The following is a 20,111-nucleotide window of genomic DNA, read 5'->3' on the forward strand; positions in this document are numbered from 1 at the left end:
GGACGGGGTACGGTTAACAAAGTGGAACGAAGAGTCGTTCTCGACAGTTTACCAACCATGCATTCATAGTAGATGGTTATCGCTTTGAGGTTGAGTGGCCTACCGCCAGCGAGACACATACGCGCCGATCTGCTAGAACCTTCCAACTACTACGACCAAGAGGCGACTGTCGAACAAGAGCTTCCGGCAAGTCGATATGCCGTTCTGTGTTTCGCAGTTCATGAATACTGTGTGTACATCTTCGAATCTCAAAAAGGTAGGACGCTGTCACTGTTGCTTTTGTCTCGCACAGATGCATGTACAGCCAGCGCCCCGGGCTCACATTGTTTAGCCGTCAAGCTCCTCGCAGAACACTTCAAGTTCTGAATCTCCTAGCCTTTCAAATAGGACCTGTGGATAGAGGAACATTGTCACGATTTGCGTTTGTGACGATGCGATCGCGAGCCTGCTAGGGCAGATAGACAACGCAGAATTCAAGTCGAAACACATTCTGCATCTTCTTTGTATGTTTTCGCATTGGTACCGACTAAGGAGGTGTAGGCAATTTCGCCGCATAGCCGCGCCGGGATTGGTGCTCATCCTAGAAACGTTCCCCAATATACCTTCACTCCGGGCTGTTGTTGTATGCCTAGAAGGCATCCACTGGCAATTTTGAGCCCGCATAAAGGACTTACATTTTCTAAGAGAAGCAACAGTTTAACGCAGTTCCTTCTAATGGCCTATCTTGAACCACTTCCTGCAGTCTTGACTCTGGTTGAAATCGATGGGCTCACAATCCTGGTCTTGTTCAGCGGCTTCGGACAACGGAACGAACCCTCATCGAAATGCGTTCAAAGTACTATCCAGCTTCAAAGGCCTGCAGTTTCCGCGCCGCGAAAGGAGCCGATGCACCAACTTCATCATTGGTTGGGTGTATACGACAGTGGCATCCGATGGAGAAATTTATGTGCTGCTCGACCGGTCAAAAATAACGGCACTTCCTGTATCTTTCTCTGGAAAAGGGAAAACCTCCTTGCGCCGCAAATATAGCTTTCGATGCATTTGGATATGCATCTGGTATAAGTATCATGGTTAGACCACCTGTACATGATTCGGGTGGCTGTGTGACAGCGCTTGGCGTTACCTCTCGATTATCCAACGTTCGGTTCGATTTGACGCGTGTGTTCCCGTTGGACGCTTCCAGGTTTATTGTGCGCTTTCACTGCTCGTCTTTACATTAAAAAAAGGCGCTGACCCTCAGTGTTCGTTCTGTGATATAGCCGCCTATCAAGGCGGGTCCTGCTCTTCTCAGGGTGCATCTCCAAGTGCGCTTGGCCATCCTCGCCCTCCATCACTGACTTATCTCTTTACATTATGACGTCATCGAAGTCCATCTCTCATCGTAATTTGGAGAAGAAGACACGTTGTAAAGAGGGCGCAATCGCTGTCATGCGGCTAATACCGCAAGCCCGGAGAAGTCGGCGATTCCAATCAAACTTCCACAATCCCGAAAGAGATCGAAATGCGACATGCGTAAGCAGTTGCGTCAGAGCCTCAGGTATTTGCATAGTAGACGCCAGGCAACAACATTTGAGAACGCCTCGAACGTGTTTCTCGCGTTTTGTCGACTAGCCGGTGATATCAGAAACCGTTGAAACCTGCTGCGCCACTTCTATGGGCGCAGCCCTAAGCCCAATCTGGTATTGCTTGCGAGAAAAACTAGCCACTACAATGACCCCTTCCTGCGATGCGCATCTCGGTGAGCTAGAATAACCGACTCGGACTGCCATGTCATCCCTCGTCCGGTTTCAGAATGCAGTTTACAATCTTGTCGTTGTCTCCCTGTCCTTCCTATAGGTCAATTCCTATACGCTAGATACACGCTCGGTGGTCCGATCGCGAATTCCTTCCTTAGCGAGTGTTGTTTGCACAGTCATCCGCACGGATTGTCCGCTCTACGTCAACGTCAATTTTCTTGTGCTTACCATCGCGTGCCTCGGTTTATGGGAGCTCACGTTTCCGTTGATATACAGGGCTTGTCAGACATTGGCGAGCTGAAGCTTTTCGCTAGGATTAAGCGGTAACGTAGGCTTGATGGTAGTCGTAGGCTTCAGAGGCGGAGTTGCCTGATATCCGATTAGGAATATTGTTGTTTACTGGCAGAATCTTTATAGTCATCAGCTAAGGGCTAGAATTGCCAGACAGGTGTTGTCTTCGGGCCTGGAGTTTCAAAACGCCGCCTCATTGTCTTCATTCACTCCTTGGAATACATTTATATCACAATGGTTTACACCGGAAAGCCGAGCAGGGGATGTGGCATGTGTAAGAGCCGCAGAATCAAGGTATGTCTTAGTACCTCGCGACAATTACTCCTTCCTCTTGATTAGCGATGTCGCCTCCATGCATATCCGGATGCGCTTACTGACTATGCATAGTGCGACGAGAAGCGACCAACATGTGGCAATTGCAAGAAGTCGGCTCGAACATGTCCCGGTTATCCCGACGACTTCGATTTGGTCTTTCGAGATGAAAACAAAGCTATGGCCAAGAAGGCAAGGAAATCCTCTGGAACGACAGCATCAAGCAACAGCACCGGCGCGTCAAGTTCCAACCCTTCTCCGCATCTGTATGTACTACGCTATTTTGTCTATCCCGTCCCGCTGCATACCTTTGACGGATACCGACAAGCTTTGCCGAGCTATGGGTACACTAGTCGTGGTATATGGTCTGTGGGTATTTGCATGTGATAGACCCAAGCCGCAGATCCACATTGCCCTTGTAAACCTCTACTAACGTCCCAGGTCACCTTCTTCGACATTTGATGTATCGCCAGGAGAAAACGGAGTACCAGGAGAGAAAGCCTTCCAGATAATAACATCACGATCACATTCTCCATCAGACTTAAGCCAATCACAACAGATACTGGCTTTACCCAATTACACAACACCACCATTACCTCTTAATCAGGCGTTTGATTTCGAAGCGTTCGTGTGGAATCTCGAAAATGCAGTGCCCCCAACTATCTCACTTGCGCCAGAAGCCGAAGCCGTACCCTTCTTCTTCAAGAACTTCATTACCCTACCACAACAAGCCGAAAGCACCAGAGGCTACCTAGAGTATCTCGTGCCTCTCTACAATCGTGCTCGCCCATCCTCCGTTCTTCACCTAGCCACTACTGCTGTTGCAATGGCAACATGCGGCCAGTATCCTGGCCGACAAGAGCTACTCCGGGAAGCAGTATCTACCTATGGCAAAGCTATCAAGAAACTGAATGAAGATCTGAAAGATCCAGTGATGGCGAAGAGCGATGAAAGTGTGCTTGCCATTCTTATGTTTTCACTGTATGAGGTAAGTAAATCAGTCACTTTCCGCAGGCCTTCAACCAGTTGTGCGACATGTTTCTGAAGCTAACAAATGCCAGACAATAATGAGCACAGACGATACTATCACAGCGTGGGGAAACCATGTCGACGGTGCTGTCGCGTTGACAAAGTTAAGAGGCATGGATCAGTTCAATGACCCAATCTCTCATGCCATGTTCCGCGCTGTACGGACGATGATGGTAATGATGACCATGCCACAAACTGCATCTCGAAAGCTAATCAAGAGCAGATCACAAGCTGCGTTCAACGCTCGAAGCCTATCGACTCGTTCCCTGGCGCGGGAGGCTGGGTTGGTAAAGGCGACATATCAGAGGAAAATGCTGCCAACCGCCTGACACTCATCTGTATCGACCTTCCAAACCTCCGTGCCCGCGCAAACACCCTCACTACCACGCCATATGACCTGGCCTACGAATCAGAAGCGAAGCAAATTCTCGAGTTCGCACAAATGGTCGACGACAACCTCGAAGAGTGGTACCGTACACTACCCCCCGAATGGAAACATCGTATCATTGGTGTTGTTAGCGAAAGACTTGCCCCTGAGGATATTGCGCTGGCAGAAAAATGGCCAGGAGAACAGCATGTATATCATGACGTGCCATTGGCGAGTATAATGAACGACTACCGTGTATGCCGGATATTCTGTCGGCGAGTAATCATGGCATGTGTGACATGGCTGAGTTTCAGCGGTAACTATGCAGATGGCGACGAGGCATGGAATAAGAGTGTGTTTGTTATCCAGATGATGGTGGATGAGATCAGTGCGTGTATACCGTTTCATATGAGCTACGAACTACAACCAATGGCCAAGGAGATGGGCCAGGAACAGAATGGTAAGTGATGGTAGTTTTAACAGAAGACTGGGAGTGTGCTAACCGCTACATAGCTGCGGAGGCCTATGGAGGGTACTCATTAGTGTGGCCGCTGTACGTTGCAGCAAACGCTGAGACGGTACCGCAACAGCAGCGTGACTGGTTGCTAGGTCGACTATCAGTCATTGGCACCAAGTTTGGGCTGAGTAGTGCTCAGGTGCTGGTATTAGCACGGAGACATGTTCTGACATGTGGGCCTATGTTTCCTTGACGCGAATCGACGTGTGTTACTAGACATGTAATAATACTGAAGGAAGAAGTTGTTTCGAGTTCGCGATAGGCAACATCGCACGTGTATTATATATAGCTTTGGTGGTCACAGGACATGGCATTTCGGTCGGAATCAAATACGAAGTAAATGTACCGACCGCTCGGGGGATAATCATCCATATGGAGCAAGTGCTCTTGCGACCCACCGGTTCGACGCGGATGATCAATGTGGAGAACCCCGTCTTGTCACGCGTCAGGCATCCCGAGCAGGACCCTCGTTAACAAGGCATCATCAGCACCCTTCACATGGCAAGCTCCAGCGTCGCCGCTCACATGTCGCAATCATTGATCGAGGAATCGCCCGCGGCGATCAGCTGCGGCCCGTTTCCGTGCCAAGCCTGACCCTTCAATTCGTGTTCGGGGTTTCATCTGCTCAGCCACGGCATCCAGAACGACGGCCGACTGTGGGTCCTCAACCCTTCAACAATTTGCGAAGCTTGTGAAAGATTTCTTTTTCTACGTCTACTTGTATCGCACCATCCTCTGCCTCATTCATACACGCACTCAGCCTCCGCAAGGTTTACCCCGCCACCACGCACGTCAGCACTACACCAGCCTCACTCACTACGTCACCACCACCACCACCACCATGGGCGCAACAAACCTCATTCCCCTTGTGATCCTCTTTGGGGTCGTTGGAGGCTTGGGATGGGTGGGCTACCAGGTAACACAACTCCTCTGTAGTTTGCGCATTGTATCGCTAACATGTGTGTCTCCCAGATCTTCCTCTACTCCAACGAGCTCGCTGAACGCGGCGTCAAGAAGATGGAAAAGAAGAACGTTGTCTTCACGAAAGACGGCGCAAAAGTCGGAGTCAAGGAAGTCAGCAACGAGACGTATGCGGATAAGACACAACGCGCGTTTGTCAAGACGTGGAACGCCGCGCACGACGGGTGGGTGGTTGATGATTGAATACAACGCGCAAGTGCACTACTGACTATGTCGAAGGGGATCCCCGGTTGCACGCAAACCTACGAGATAGTCACAACTTCATGTGCGACCCGAGTCCAGGCCGACATTTCTTTTCGATGATACCTTTTTTCTTCCTCATGCGCCATCCCATATCGCAGCTTGTTTCGCACCAAGTGTTAGTAGGCGTAAGGATGGTCAGCAGTTTGTATTGACAGGCGTTGGGACGGCTTATATCACAATAACATATACGAGCGTTGACGCGTGTGGTAGCACGCAGTGTACCCACTTCTCATCTGCAGCCTTTCTAGGCAGGAGAATGGAGAGACGATTCTTTATTGGATTCCATCAATGCGGTATGAATCTATTCTATTGCCAACTGATCGCATGACAGCCTTTGCTATGGCCAGACGCCAATGCACCTGTTGGTCCACTTCTGCACACGATGTCACACGCAATCAAAAGAGACCAGGTTTACACCCTACAAGTAACAGAATGATGTAACTTCGCAGGGCGGCAAACCATCACGACGGGTCTGTTGAACCCCACTCCATGTACTCTACGGGTGTCACCGTCCGTGTTATGTGAAAGACGCTCATCCAATACCTGAACTCGCGATGAATCTGGAAGCTAAGTTCCAAGGCAACAGAAGAAATGGCGCAGAAAGATGATATTAGACCCAGGAAGAGCTTAGGAGGCAACGGAGAGAAACAGAGCGACAGTGCGAAGAGCAAAGAGATTGGGTACGTGGACAGTTAACTACTCCTCGGCCGAGATGATTGCGCATTGTATGAGGGGCAACTGGAGTCTAAATGTGCTGATCCATTGTCGATTCGTGCTAGCTTGTCCCTGGGACAAGCAATGTCTGGAGCTTAGTGCCGCGGACCATCCGACGCTCCGTCGAGCCGCATACTGCTTCAACGTTTGCGTTGCATCAACCATGAATATCTTTAACGCATGCGTGATGTTATGGCGATCTCTAGGTTGGCGAGTCAGGTGGTTCTGTTGCTATATTATACCTCCATGCCATACCTACTCCTGACGAATTCACCAGATTGACAAATTCTACTTCAAGTTGTTGCCGTTCTTCCCCCTAGTCATGACGTTCTTAGCGAGTATATTGCCCGCAGACTCTGAGCTTTCCAGCTTCAAAGGCGCTATCTTTTGGTTTGCAGTGTTTTCAGCATTGGTGAGTACATGCTCCACGTTTCTTATCTTGCTGTCACTTCCGGTCTATCCTTTACAGTCTCCTCAATGCTTCCACATTGATAGATCAACCGGAGTTCAAAGCAAAACATGAATTGTGCCGAACTATGGGCATCGACTGACATCGAGTAGGCCACCATCTATGCTGTTTATTCAGTTATATACAATGTTTTTTTCCACCCTCTCAAGCACATCCCCGGTCCATTCTTCGCACGCGCGTGCGGTATTCCCTGTGCTCTACATATGTTTGACGGTAGTTCGGTCCAATGGGTAAAAGAGTGCCACGATAAGTACGGCGATGCGGTTCGTGTGACCCCAAGTGAAGTCAGCTTCATCTCAGGAGAAACTGCTTGGCAAAGCATCTACGGCTTCCGTGTAGGCAAGAGCAAGAACACCGGATATTACCTCAAGGACAGGAATTGGTAGTGAGTCAAGTCTGTTCGAAGACGCGAGCAAAAGATGCTGATCAGAAAACAGCTTAGCACCTGCCAATGGCGTTGAGTCAATCATCATAGCAGATGAAGCAGGACACTCGAGAATGCGACGTAACCTCGCACACGCTTTCAGTGATAAAGCCCTGCGAGGACAAGAGAGTCTCATTCAGTCTTATGTCGATCTTCTCGTTCAGCGCATGGGCGAACACGCCGCTCAAGGCAAAGACATGGATATCATGACCTGGTACAGTGAGTAACCTATGGATTATGGTGTGCTTCGCATTTGGACTGATCATATGTGCAAAAGACTATGCAACTTTCGATATCATATCCGATCTCACCTTCGGCGAACCACTCTACTGCCTGCGCGATTCCGTCAAACACAGCTGGGTTTCCATCACCTTCAAGTCCATAACGGCCACCGGTTTGAACGCTGCTCGCAATAAGCATTTCATCTTCAGGTGGTCCAACTCCCTGCGCAGCATTTTCCAAGACAACTCAGTAGCTGCGCGCGCACGACTCGAGTTCTTCGAGCGCGCTCGCGATCAGGTCAGCAAGCGACTAGCGAAGCTTGACAGCGAGAAAGGCGTGGAAAAACCAGACTTCTTCACCCACATAGTGAACAACCAAGAGAAGGAAGCAACAAGAATGACCAGAGACGAAATGGACAGCAATGCAGTCACCTTTCTCATTGCAGGTAGCGAAACTACTGCTACAACATTGTCGGGCGCTACCCATTTCCTCCTCCGTAACCCCTCTGCGTATACTAAACTCGCTGCCGAAATCCGCTCTCGTTTTTCTTCTCCTGATGAGATCACTATGGAAGAAGTCAACAAGCTCGAATACCTCATCGCCGTCTTTCAGGAAACTCTACGACTTTATCCACCCGTTGCCACAGGCTTTCCTCGTGTTGTGCCAGCGGGAGGCGACAATATTTCAGGCCACTATATCCCTGGCGGCACTTCGGTATACTGTTCCCAGCACGCGATGTATCATTCTGAGCGCAATTTCAAGGACCCAGAGCTCTTCGTTCCGGAACGCTGGTTGGGCGAGGAACGCTACAAGGATGATAAGAGGTCGACGCTGAATCCGTTCAGCTTTGGACCAAGGAACTGTTTGGGCAAGAAGTACGTATACCTTTTCTTTTCTTCTCGCCTCCCTTCTTGTTTAACAACAATCATTTTTCCACCTGCCTGCTCAGTCAAGAAAGACCAAAAGACTCACGAGCTGACATTATGGTTTTACTAGTCTTGCATACGCGGAAATGCGTCTTATCCTCGCTAAGATCGTCTTCGCTTTCGACCTCGAACTCGTAGAGAAAGAGAGGGATTGGATGGGTGAGCAGAAGGTTTTCACGCTCTGGGATAAAAGCGCGTTGATGGTCAACATAAAGCCCGTACATCGTTAGTGGAGTATGGTGTTGGATTGAGAGTGACCAGCTATCAGAAGCGGGTATCTTGGGTTGTTCAACAGCGTGAAGGTATTAGTATAAAATGAGAATCTTTTCGCTTATTTTTAAATAGAGTAGGGATGGATATTAGATCTTTTCACGCATTGTTCGGAAAATTCGGAATGGACACGATGTGAGAGGCCATATCCTAGTTCATAGCGCAACTCAATGCGACAATCGAACTTTTTTATTGGCTAAAACGTCAGATCTGCGGCAACAAGAGCAATGATGAAGGGTATCACATGTCATTTGCATTCTAACATCCTCACTAATTATGCCCCTATCCCCCACTCAAATGCTGAACTTTTGCTTATCCTTGTCCAAAACGCCATGAAAATGCATACACAACACCCACTACAGCCCATCGACTCCAGATACGAATTCAGCCTACCAACCCCTACGCTTTCCTCTCTCCTCAGCACTCCTCTCCTTCCGCTTCACTCTCTTAACATCATGTCTCCGTCTCTTCTCCTTGCCAACCTTCTCTGGATCCAGCACAGCGTCGACCTTCCTCTTTCTCCTCCTCTCTTCGCGCCTCTCGCGGACGCCTCTCTGCACTTCAGCCATGACATTCAGATACTCTTGCGTACCGAGGCGTTTCTGCAATGTGTTCATAACCTCGCGTGCCTTATCAGCAAGAGATTTGTACGGGTCGTTGGGCGCGTTATTGGAGACGAGGGCAGCGGAGGACTTGGGGAAAGTCGCAGTAGCATCGGTGAGTGTTGATAGAGTAGTAAGAAGATGTGGGAGGGATGTAGATAGAGGTTCGAGAGGGAACTTGGCAGCGATAGTGTCGAAAAGGTTCATGATGGCCGTCTTCGCATTCATGGTGCTCTTATCTTTGCGGACAATACCCGAGAGCCGGATCATCAGGCGGTGGATGGCTGCTGGTGGAGCGTCTTCCGGTTTCTTGGGTTTTGCGGTCTCGGGTGGAGGTGAGAAGCCGCCGAAATCTTCCTCATCGTCTGTGGCCGCTGTATCACCGTTCGTTGGAGCTACAGTCTCTCCCCCTTCTTCATCGTCATCCGTCTTTTGCCAATGCCACTTAGCGCCGTTGACAGCGAGGCATCGGGCCAGGAAAGCGATGTTCTTCACACTCTGCATGCAGAGCTGTTCTGAGACTTCCGGGTTGAGCAGGTTTCTTAGGAAGGCATTGCAGAGCTGCGTCATGCTCTGTTCCGCTAGCTGCAACCCGCCTGATCCTTCGAGGGGCAAGGCCTCCAGACCAGTATCCTTGTTTGACACTCCTAGATGCGCGAAGTACGTACCCAGGAGCTCTGCAGCTTTCAGCTTGACCCACAAGTGCGGGTAGGTTACGCTGGCCTGCACCGCCGTCCAGAGGCTGTCTTTGTTCGATGCGAACATGGTCTCCGTGTACTTCTTACAGATCTTGGAGAGCAGAGTGAGAGAGTAGTATAGCAACTCCCAGTCGTCTTCGTCACGGCGTGTTAAGCACTCGTCGATTGTTGAGTCCAGTCGGTCAAGAACGTATGTAAGTTCTTTCGGCTCTTCATCCTCCTCCATCGCCTCGAAGTAGAAACCGAAACATTGAATACCAAGACGCTTCAGGCCAACGTTTTCGTCCTGTTCCAACCAGCTCTTAAGATCAGCCGCAAAACTCTGCAGTCGCTTGTCGCTGGCGTGTTGGAATAGCCTCTTGATAAGTAAGCTAGCCATCTCACGGCATTTGCTTGAGTCATCGTTGGCCACAGTGTTGATCAGCGGCAGGAACATGATACCATGATACTCGTCCTGTGCCTTCTCCGGGAAGCGGGGCAGCGCCTTTCCGATTATGAGGTCGAGTGCTTCCATGACTGACTGCCTGCCTTCTACATGCTCGTATCGGAGGTTCTTGAGGAGAAATTCGATCTGCTTCTTGAAGCGCTTCTCGCTCTGCGTGTACGAAGTCAGGAATTGGAAGAAGTGCGAACGGGCAATGTCGCGTGCGGATTTCGTCTGGTTGGTGATCATCATCTCGGCCACCCTGTCCATGGCTTCATACATCTCAGGAACATCGATATGCCGATTCATGACAGCCTTGAGGAAACCAAAGCTGACACCAGAGCGATCTGGCTCGTCCAAATCGGGCATCATGCGCTTGAGTAGGTGTCCGATATCTCGTTCCTTGATTTGTACATTCGGTCGCTCACGTAGAACAGCTGATACCAGCTTCAATGAAGCCTGCGCAAGTTCTGTGTTGGACGAGAGTGCGCCCTTAATGGCGCGCATCGCTTCGTCGATGTACACGGGGCAGTTCGTATCGAGCTCCGTCATAGGTACCTTGATTATGGTTGTGAGAAGACGGACAGCCGAAACTTGCACTTCTTCTTGTCCTTGTACCATTGCGTCGCCGATAATCGGAAGGAAGCCTGCGAGGTTCTGGGGTGTCTGGAGGTCTTCGTGCTTGCGGAGCACAGTCCGGAGAATGTCCATGCCGAAGCGTATCATCTTGTACAAGTACGAGTTTGTGCTGAGTCTCGCACCGGACTTCGCTGCGCCACGGTTGTTGATCAGATACCGCTTGTTCTTGGGGTCGATCTTAGCCTTCTTCTCAGTGGAAGTGTTCGCGGCGTAGACTTCCTGGATGAGCTCATAGCAAAACACCAATATATCTCTGTTGTTGACTGTTGGGTTCTGTAGAACACCGAGTCCGATGCGTCGTAGAAGCTCGTCAATCTTTTGAACCATTCTGGCGTTGAGCTTCTCGATCAGGAGGGACCTGATTGGGAGCACAAGCTTGATGATGTGCGCGGGTGTAGCTGATCGTGCTATGATGTCCATGGAATCGAAAGACTTGCTGCTCTTGACTTCCTTCATTTTCGAGATGTACTCTTCTGCATCCTTCTCTTGACCTGCAGCACCAAAGGTGTCATCCATGACCTATATCCGATGTCAGTTTGTTTTTTCCAGTGTGAATTGTTCCGTTGAGGTACTTACCACGTCAACTAGATCCGCTAAACAGTAATCGAGATCGCCTGGGTTGGTTTGGTCGGCAAGCTTGACTAGAATCGAGTGTAGAGTAAACGAGAGAACGTGGAGCTGGTATCCTCTCTGAAGCGCAGTTCGCAGAGCCTTCAAGATGAACCCAAGGTAGCCCGGACCCATTAATGTAGCGATGTCGCTGAGCGTGTTTCTCGACATATCACGTGCTTCTTGCGCACGACTCTTTAAAATATAGCAGATGTCTAGAAGAACTCCTGGCAAGCGTGTCTCAATTTCAAGTGGTGGGAGCACTAAAAGGATCTTCGCAATTGCGACTGCGATTGGCACTCGTAGACTGACAGTGGCTTCATCCTTCTTGTGCAGGAAATTGGTGAGATCGGGCAAGAAATTGTTGATGAGATCGACGCTCAGCTTTTCCTGTTGTGGGAGGGTCTTGGCTAAGGTCGACAGAGGCTTGTCGACATCCATCGCGTCCGGATCCTCCTCATTCTCAGAAGCAACCTGGTCATCTTGTCCAGACGCGGCCTTCGCAATGTATCCTTTGGCGCGTGCTGCGTGATTCAACCCGTCCATCAAACCAGCGATTAGTCGGATGATCGGCTTTTGCAGATCTTCCTTGCTCGTCAAGTAGCCGATATAACGTTTGAGCAAAGAACGAAATTGCGGCCACTCTAGACCTTCAGTCAACGACGTGAGTGTTTTGATTGTCTCTCCTAGAAGACTATCCGCAGCCTCATCATCTCCTTTGTTGAAGACGAAATGCTCGAGAAGCGGGATGAGGACGTGGTAGATGTTTGTACCGCGCAGGTGAGACGCACTTGTGGCCAAGCGGCGCAGGGCTCTCAGTCGGCGATGGCCCTGGATGTGAAGAATGTTGCCAAAGAACGACGCCTCATCATCTTCCGAAAGGAGCACGTGCAGGTCCGCCACAGGGGCCCAGTCAGGGTGTGTCTTGACCAGATGCTCAAGGACAGCAAGGTATTCAATCCGCACAAGCTCTGAGTTCTCCCGCATACCGGCATGAATGCCAGGTAGAACGGCTGCTGAGATAAAAGCTCTGAACGGTTCGCTTGACGATACCTCGCTGAAGCGACGCAAAGATAAGGAAGCGTTCACGCGAATACTGAGCTCGTCGTTGTCTTTGATTAGATACAGCATGTTGTAGACTAGAGGTTTCCACTGTGCGAGCGTGTAGGACTGATAGCCTTGTTCATTGATGGCACTGAAAGCTTGGGAACGGCGTTCAAAATCCGGCTCGTCGATGCGTCCAGTGGCGAAAGAATTGAGATCGTGGCACAATTTCGAAATTACCACAAGACCGCTGCTGGTGTCCGAAAGGTCTTGAAGGACATCACAAAGCAAGGTTCGTGCTGTTCGATCTTGGACGAAACTGAACATGGGACAAATCGCATCGTAGATTGTGTCGAAAAGCTCAGTCAGACCCTGACTGTCACAACGCTGAATGAATTCATGAAGAATCTTGAGTAGACCCAACTTGGTTCGCGGGTTTACGCGCTTTGAAGGCTGGCGAAGCAGGAAAGTTGCGATCTCGATCATGCTACGCGACTCCGTGGCACCGACCACATGAGGGGCTAGATCCGCGACTGTTTGTACGCCAGCTTCAAGCACTTCCTTGCTAGGACTTTGGCGAAGTAGGTGACCAACTCGGTGAAGTATCGCAGTTGAGTACGGCTGAATGATGTCCGTGTGGATACGGTTCCGTAGAAGCTTTGAGTCCGTCGTCGGCACTTCGTCTTCAACAGTGACAAGAGAAACGATGTTCCGGATGATGTCGTTCAGTACAAAGCACTTGACATCATCCTTGGCTGAGGGTACCTCAAGGCAGTCGATGACCTTGTGTAGTATGACAGGGTTGAACTCTACTAGAAATGGGGCCGTAGCGCTCGATTTCGACCATGCCGCGAATAATCGTAGAAGTCCAGAGACGGATTGAGCCGTCTCAATAGGCAAATGCTCGAGCCTAGGTTCGACCATCTCTTTGACGAGAGCACCCGTGTACGGCTTCCATTCAAAGTCTGGGCAGTTCTCGAATAGCCTTCCTAGAATCTGCAACGCGCGCTGCCTTATAGTCTTCAGCAAGGACGTGTTCGTTGCACGACCTTCATCGTCTTCATTATCGTTGGGCTTTGATAGTTCTCGTGATGCTTTGATGGCGGAGTACAAGATGGGATCCACAACGGTTCCAGCGAATGGCGCGAATGTGGTTGCAAAAGTACTCAGCAAATCGTCCAGTAGGTTCAGCATACCGACCTGCTTTCGTGCATCGACCAAATCTTTTTGCAACAGCTCTTCATCAACTTCGGAGTCTTTCAAGATTGAGATATGACCAAGAGGCCCAAAAGCGATTTGTAAGAATTGATGTATGGCATCATCTCCAAATCTGTTCTTGAGGCCGACGAAAACTGCTTTCCTCTTTGACTCAAGTGCCCGTTTGCCAGCTATAACCTTGCCATACAGTAGTCGTAATACTATTGGAAGTACTTGATCCACGTCGGTGTCTTGAAGCTTTCCTTCACTGAGGAAGATTGGCAGCTCGTCACGGAAACGCTCATCGTCGAGCAAGTTGAGCAGTTGTTCTTGGTATGCCACGATAGCGGGGTCTTTCCAGGTGAGAAGCGCTTTCAGTGCAGCTTTTTGAATCTCAATGTCTCCGTTGCCTAGCAAAGCAAGCAGGGCTTCACGGACTTCATCAGTCCGGTATAGAACCTTAGGGTTGTTGAATTTTGCGAAGATCGAAAGCATTGCCTTTTGGTCTTTTCTTGCCCAACGATGCTGAGCGGCAGCAACGACATCCTCTTCAGCAGCGGGGACGTCTTCGGGTTCCGGCGTCGTTTGGTTTAGCGCCCAGTTCAAGAGTACGGGTACGAGAAGGCGCGACCGCTTCTCCGCGATATGCGGCAAAGAACTCAAGACTCTCAGAGCCTGCGTCCTACTGAATGGGTTGTGGAAAGGTACTTCGGCATGGTTGTCTTTGAATAGAATCTCTAGCTGCTCTTCAGTGCTGTCGGCCTGAGACTGTATGTTAGAGATATGGTCCTGTAATTGCATGAGGTTGGTACACTCGAATTCGGTGGCGTAGGGTCGTTGTGAAGAGGCCGTTTGGGGTTCTTCAGTAGCACTCTCGCTGGCATCGGCAGCAGTCAGCCAGTCGAAGACCATCTGAGTGACAAAGCCCTCCCCCTCTTTCGTCTCGCATATTTTCTTTAGAGCAGTGCAACTATCGTCCCAGACCGAAGCTAGTCGAACGTGTAGCAGTCCTAGACAAAATGCGGGTATGGCCTCCCCTACCCAATGGGCGGAGCATACACCTGGGTACAACTTTGCGATCTGCCCTATCCGCATCGAAATAGATCTCTGAGTCTCGAGGTTTAGTGGTGATTGCTCGATCAGCATTGCGATATGCAGGATGTTCTGGTGCTCCTCGGTCTGTTCCGCGATAATCTGTAGAACGTATATGGCTACGAGTCTCAGATCATGCGATGGAGAACCCAAGCAATGCATAAGAGTTCGCTTGAGAGGCTCCATATGCGAACCGGTAATGTCAAGTTTGGTCTTTTCTCGTTGTAACAAGCCTAGGAGCGCGCGCCAAAAGGCTACAGAATGGCCATATGTAGTGGATGCCTGGCATAACGCGGGCCACAGACTTGCTGTCAGATCGTCACTGTCGCCTTTCCCGATAAGAAACTGGAAACCATTGCCGGTAGCGAAGATATCCGTGGTTCGTTGGGGTTTTACGCTGTCGATGTTCACGGCGTTCCTAAGCAGTTCTGCAAGATCGTTCCATATTCCACGCGTCTTGTCGTTGCTTATGCGAAGCGTCTCTATGGCGCCTAACAAAGCGTTACAGTAGTAAGTCTCGTGGTCCGAATCAGTACCACCACGCGCAGACGCAACAAGCTTGTCGAACGGCTCGTGTAAGCTCGTTTGCCAGTGCTCAGATGGTTGGAGAGTGCCATTTGCTAGTGCGCCATTGTCGTACAGTCGAGGAAGGATAGCGCAAAATTGTGACCCGTGCTCGTGTGCTTTCTGTGCAATGAACCTCTTGAAGTATGGAAGTAATAACGTCCGGAATCTCTCCACTCCTAGGTCCGCAAACAGGTTGCAGAAAGGTAGGAAGTATGGCTCCCATAAGCCACGACTGAGCTCTTCAAGTAGTTTTTCATAGGGAATCGCTGCATCCAAAGTACAGTATTGAAATACGACAGAGACAACAGACAAGAGCTCCCATGCATCAACAGAATCCAGAACTGTGGATGCCTTTGTTGAGTCGAGCAAACGACTGACTAGGACCAAGATAGGCTGCCAATTGTCGATGCGGTCACCCTGTCGTACACCACAGGCGACCAGTAGTAGGCGAGACGAAAGGCCCATATATTGTGTGTCGGCAGATGTCTTATCGATCTGTGCAAGAATGACTTCAAGCAGAGGCCCAAAGTTTTCAGCATCCGTGTGGTGGATCGCAGCGGTCACGACACCGGTCAGCACAGGCTCGAGAGGCGGTATTCGGAGTTGGACGTGCTCTTCGTTGTATGTCTCTGCTAGGAGCTCCTGCAGTATGGCTGTGGCGCTCGAATGGAATCCTCGCTGCACGCCCTTTAGCGAATCAGTCAAGAGGTACATGAGACCCTGTTGGAAAGCGTAGTCCTTGCCCGACTCTTGCTGGTCCTTGAGCTGGTCCGATATGTGCTTTATGATGGTTCTGAGCGGCATCTTGTCTCTGTGGTAGCCAGCACCGGCTTTGCGGACAAGGAAGCTGAGCGATTCGGCGGCGAAACGAGACACGAAGGCCTTCTGGCGCTCCTTACCGAGCAGAGGCGACATCAGATCGAAGACCGGGCGTAGGTTCGGCACTAAGAGTCGCGAGAGGTATTTGAACAGCCATGCGAGACAGCCAAAAGCCCACTCTATCACCTCGACGTCAGTGTGTGTAGCTGCCAGATGCGACACCGTCTTGACTGCCTTTTCAAAATGCTTTTCAAATCTTTCACCCAGGTCGTGGGCCAGATGCGCCATGAGACTAAGCAGCGGCTCTTGGCTGAATTTCTCGCCCTTTTCGATGTATTCTACGAGTAGCTCGAATATGCGATCGCTGTGGTGGAGGACCTGCGGGAGGCTGTCGCATAGTGGCGCGACTTTGCGGGCGAAAGTTGTGAAGCCTTCGGACATGTTGAGCTCCCTCCACTCCATGAAAGAGTCGCGGAAGTAGGAGAATGTAGATTCGAGTTCGGCATCGTCGAGGATGGTGCTGCGACCGCGGCGAATGGGCTCGATTTTGAGCTGGGCAATACGCTGGGTGAAGCCTTTGAAGACATGGTTGCGCGTCGATTCGGTGCCGCCCTTGACTCTTTTCTGGGGGCGCGTCGGCTTTGCTACCTTGGATTTGGGCTTTGCAGCCGGCTTGGTGGTAGGGCCCCGTGACATGGCGGCCATAGTGTGGTGGGTGGTGTGGTGTTGAAGGCCGCGCCGTGGCTGTCTCTGCACTCGATGATGCTCCACTAGAATTTCCTTGCGCTAACAAAAAAGCTGGACCCTGGCACCACCGAGGTCTCCGACGCGCCAATCACCCATTCTCAACACCACGCGTCTGCAGTCCAACGCCCGACGTATTGGGATAATATCAGCAGAAAACAAGAGACAATCCAAGACAACACGGCCGTACCAAGCTTCAAAAGTCGCGAAACTACGTTCTGATCGCGTGTGCTTCCACATCAAGCATCAGCTGATTCACCGGCTACGTCATCCGGAATGGCCTCAAAAATGTAAGTGCAATGCAATGTCAGCGTGTTATATCCTTCTGACGCGTGCAGTGTCGTCGTTGGCGGCGTCAACGGCCAGTTCAAGACCGTCTTTCAGAAGCTGGGCGCGTTGCACGCGAAGAACAACTTCGCTTTTGCCATCGTTGCAGGTGATTTGTTTGCAGGTTCACTCGAGGCTGAAGGCACGGATGCAGCCGACGTACAGGCGCTCGTGAACGGTAGCATCGACGTGCCATTGCCAACATATTTCGCTCTTGGTAACCATCCACTCCCGCCAGCAGTAGGTCAAAAACTAGAATCAGAAGACGAAGTATGCCACAACCTCTTCTTTCTGGGGAAGCGGACGACTATGAAGACGTCTGAAGGGATCCGCATCGTCGCGCTAGGTGGGCAACTTGACGAGAACATCGTTGCCGGTCAGTCCAAAGACAAGTACCTGCCATTCTACACCGAGACGGATGCGAAAATTCTACGAGGAGCAACCACAGCCGACATTCTGATCACCAATGAGTGGCCAGAGGGCATCCGGAAGCGTTCCAAGGTCGAGTTCAACTCGGAGGTACAGCCGTCCATGCGACAGTGCATCGCCGATCTAGACGTGATACTGAAGCCCAGGTACCACTTCTCAACGTCAGGAAACACCTTTTACGAACGGGAGCCATTCTTCCATCAACCGAGTGATGACACTGACAACCTCTACCCAGTCACTCGATTCATTAGTCTCGCTTCCTTTGGCAACCCTAATAAGCAGAAATGGATATACGCCTTTTCTCTTGAGCCTTCAGCAAGCCATCCTGTCTCACCACCAACTGGCTCAACTGCTTGCCCTGTGACCCTCTCGGAGAAGAAGCGGGGAGCACCGGAGCACCGCGAACAGCACCTTGTTTACGACGACGGAAGCCGTGGCCGGAGAGGCAACAAAAGACGCAAGGGCGAGTCCCGCGGACCGATTACAGCATCAGAGTGTTTCTTCTGCCTAGCAAACGAAAACATTGCGACACATTTGGTGGCTTCAATCGGCGAAAACTCCTACCTGACCACAGCAAAAGGTCCCTTACCAGCATCACAGACATATCCCAAACTTGGCTTCCCAAGCCATATGCTCATTATTCCCTTCTCGCACCAAGCCACGCTCGGCTCCATGGAAGAGGAGGAACGTCACGCAACCTACGCAGAGATGCAACGGTACAGACGCGCGATGAACAGCATGCTTAAGTCCGTTGCGGACACCGAATATGGCTCTGTCACTTGGGAAGCCAGCAAATCCAGTTTACCACACACGCATTGGCAGTACCTCCCAGTAAGTGCGGATCTCATCAGTAAGGGACTCGTCGAAGCCGCCTTCAAAGCGCTGGCTGAGAATCTACACTGGCCGAAGTTCGAGAAAGAAGATGTTGGAGATGGATTCGAAGAAACAAGCGACTTCTTCAGGGTCTTGGTGTGGAATCCAAAAGACGACCCTGACAAGCAGACGAGCTACGTTATGCGCTTTGACGAGAAGATTCGTTTCCATAACCAGTTCGGACGTGAAGTATTGGCGAAGCTATTGAGGCTCGACAACCGCGTCGACTGGAAGAACTGCGGACAAACCCAAGCCCAGGAAGAGCAAGATGTTGAAAAGTTCAAAGAAGCATTCAAGAACTTTGACTTCGCTGCATAATACTCGTCGTCACCGGTTTGCACGCACAAGTCTAAGTCATAAGATGGTGGTCGGCATGGACACAGGTGTATTTCACATTGTGCGTCTCACGAGTACCTGTGTGGTAGCAGTATGGGCCTAATCTTACCTCCAACTCGAGATCGACCCATCAGCCAAGTCTTTAGGCCCCGAGGTCGCTGCCAACATACTCGAAACGGCAGTTCTCACAAGAAAGTGTCCAACACAGCACTAAAGGGTTGGCATACCAAGCTCCGGTCTCGCCCGGCTTGTTCCCGAGCCGCCGGCATGTCTCATCTTCGTCAGCGCTCGTCGCGCAGTTTTCAAAGCATTGAGAAGTCTTCGCTTTGCAGCATCAGCTCAATACCCAAAACTTGTGTATATTAGGGTCTGCGCCATCCGGACAACGCTTCACCAATTATGGCTTGGCATTTCCTGTTGAGGCTAACAGCTTTCTTCTTCCAGCCAAGACCAATGCTTGGCCTCACGTGTAGCATGAAGCGGGGCAACTACCAATCAATCCTTCTCAACTACTTTCTTACCCCCTAGATCACTTTAAGTGCTTCGGTCCCCTCCATCTCACGTTTACTATTCCTTATCTTTCATTCGCTCTACTCGATCACGCAAATGGATAACGTCCCGAACCGCAGGAAGCGCCGGTACGGTCTCGGAGTTTTCATCTAGAGCGCCAATCAAGATGACGATCTACACCCAAGCCCATGCACCCCGCGCCCTATCACATGTCGCGATAAGAGCACCTGCGATCATCCGCAACTTTGTTTGTTACAATGGTAATCTTGCCTCCTGCCACTCATGTCTACGCTACTATGCAAGTCATGCAAGTAGGTCGGCCCCGCGCCCCGCGAAAGGAAGGCAAACCACTCGTGGTGTGTAGCGGGCATGTAAACACGGCCGATCAGGTACACATCCCCAATGGGTAGATGATGGGCATGGTGTCGGTGACTTGGCTATCAACTCCACCTGCCTCTTTTGGGTCGTGAGAGTGGTAGCGCATGTGTCCAGTAGCCTTGGTGGTGCGAAGACCGGGTTTCCGGAACAGAAGCAAGGGCAAAGGAGTATACGATGGGCGTGGTGCTTATCATTGGATTCGACGATGTGTGAAGTGGAAACCGCCGAACACGGCTTTGGAAAAAAAAGAAGTATATAAGCGCCTGCCACGTCGTGTCATAACGAGAAGACAAGCCATAGACAGCACAAAGCCGTTCTACTT

At 50.7% G+C, this 20,111-nt stretch overlaps 5 protein-coding genes across 5 annotated transcripts; 4 read left to right on the top strand and 1 right to left on the bottom strand.

The window, feature by feature from the left end:
- Nucleotides 1–2,261: 2,261 nt before the first annotated feature.
- On the top strand, nt 2,262–4,445 carry AA0111_g2594 (hypothetical protein; the record flags this gene model as incomplete). Its single annotated transcript, XM_028648382.1, has 6 exons — nt 2,262–2,321; nt 2,415–2,605; nt 2,781–3,327; nt 3,401–3,541; nt 3,592–4,195; nt 4,249–4,445. The coding sequence occupies 6 exons, from the start codon at nt 2,262–2,264 to the stop codon at nt 4,443–4,445; spliced, it is 1,740 nt and encodes a 579-aa protein (XP_028510243.1).
- A 648-nt stretch (nt 4,446–5,093) lies between these two features.
- Nucleotides 5,094–5,486, top strand: AA0111_g2595 (hypothetical protein; the record flags this gene model as incomplete). The annotated part of the gene is made up of 3 exons (XM_028648383.1): nt 5,094–5,168; nt 5,225–5,397; nt 5,453–5,486. 3 exons carry the CDS (start codon nt 5,094–5,096, stop codon nt 5,484–5,486), a joined length of 282 nt encoding a protein of 93 aa, XP_028510244.1.
- Nucleotides 5,487–6,862: 1,376 nt separating this feature from the next.
- On the top strand, nt 6,863–8,461 carry AA0111_g2596 (hypothetical protein; the record flags this gene model as incomplete). The annotated part of the gene is made up of 4 exons (XM_028648384.1): nt 6,863–7,044; nt 7,097–7,302; nt 7,361–8,180; nt 8,302–8,461. 4 exons carry the CDS (start codon nt 6,863–6,865, stop codon nt 8,459–8,461), a joined length of 1,368 nt encoding a protein of 455 aa, XP_028510241.1.
- Nucleotides 8,462–8,890: 429 nt separating this feature from the next.
- Nucleotides 8,891–16,888, bottom strand: AA0111_g2597 (U3 small nucleolar RNA-associated protein 20; the record flags this gene model as incomplete). Its single annotated transcript, XM_028648385.1, has 2 exons — nt 8,891–11,383; nt 11,441–16,888. 2 exons carry the CDS (start codon nt 16,886–16,888, stop codon nt 8,891–8,893), a joined length of 7,941 nt encoding a protein of 2,646 aa, XP_028510242.1.
- A 324-nt stretch (nt 16,889–17,212) lies between these two features.
- AA0111_g2598 (hypothetical protein) lies at nt 17,213–18,883 on the top strand (the record flags this gene model as incomplete). Its single annotated transcript, XM_028648386.1, has 2 exons — nt 17,213–17,226; nt 17,275–18,883. 2 exons carry the CDS (start codon nt 17,213–17,215, stop codon nt 18,881–18,883), a joined length of 1,623 nt encoding a protein of 540 aa, XP_028510239.1.
- Between the last annotated feature and the right edge of the window lie 1,228 nt (nt 18,884–20,111).

This window comes from Alternaria arborescens (genome assembly GCF_004154835.1).
Source record: "Alternaria arborescens strain FERA 675 chromosome Unknown contig_4, whole genome shotgun sequence".
NCBI lineage: Eukaryota > Fungi > Ascomycota > Dothideomycetes > Pleosporales > Pleosporaceae > Alternaria > Alternaria arborescens.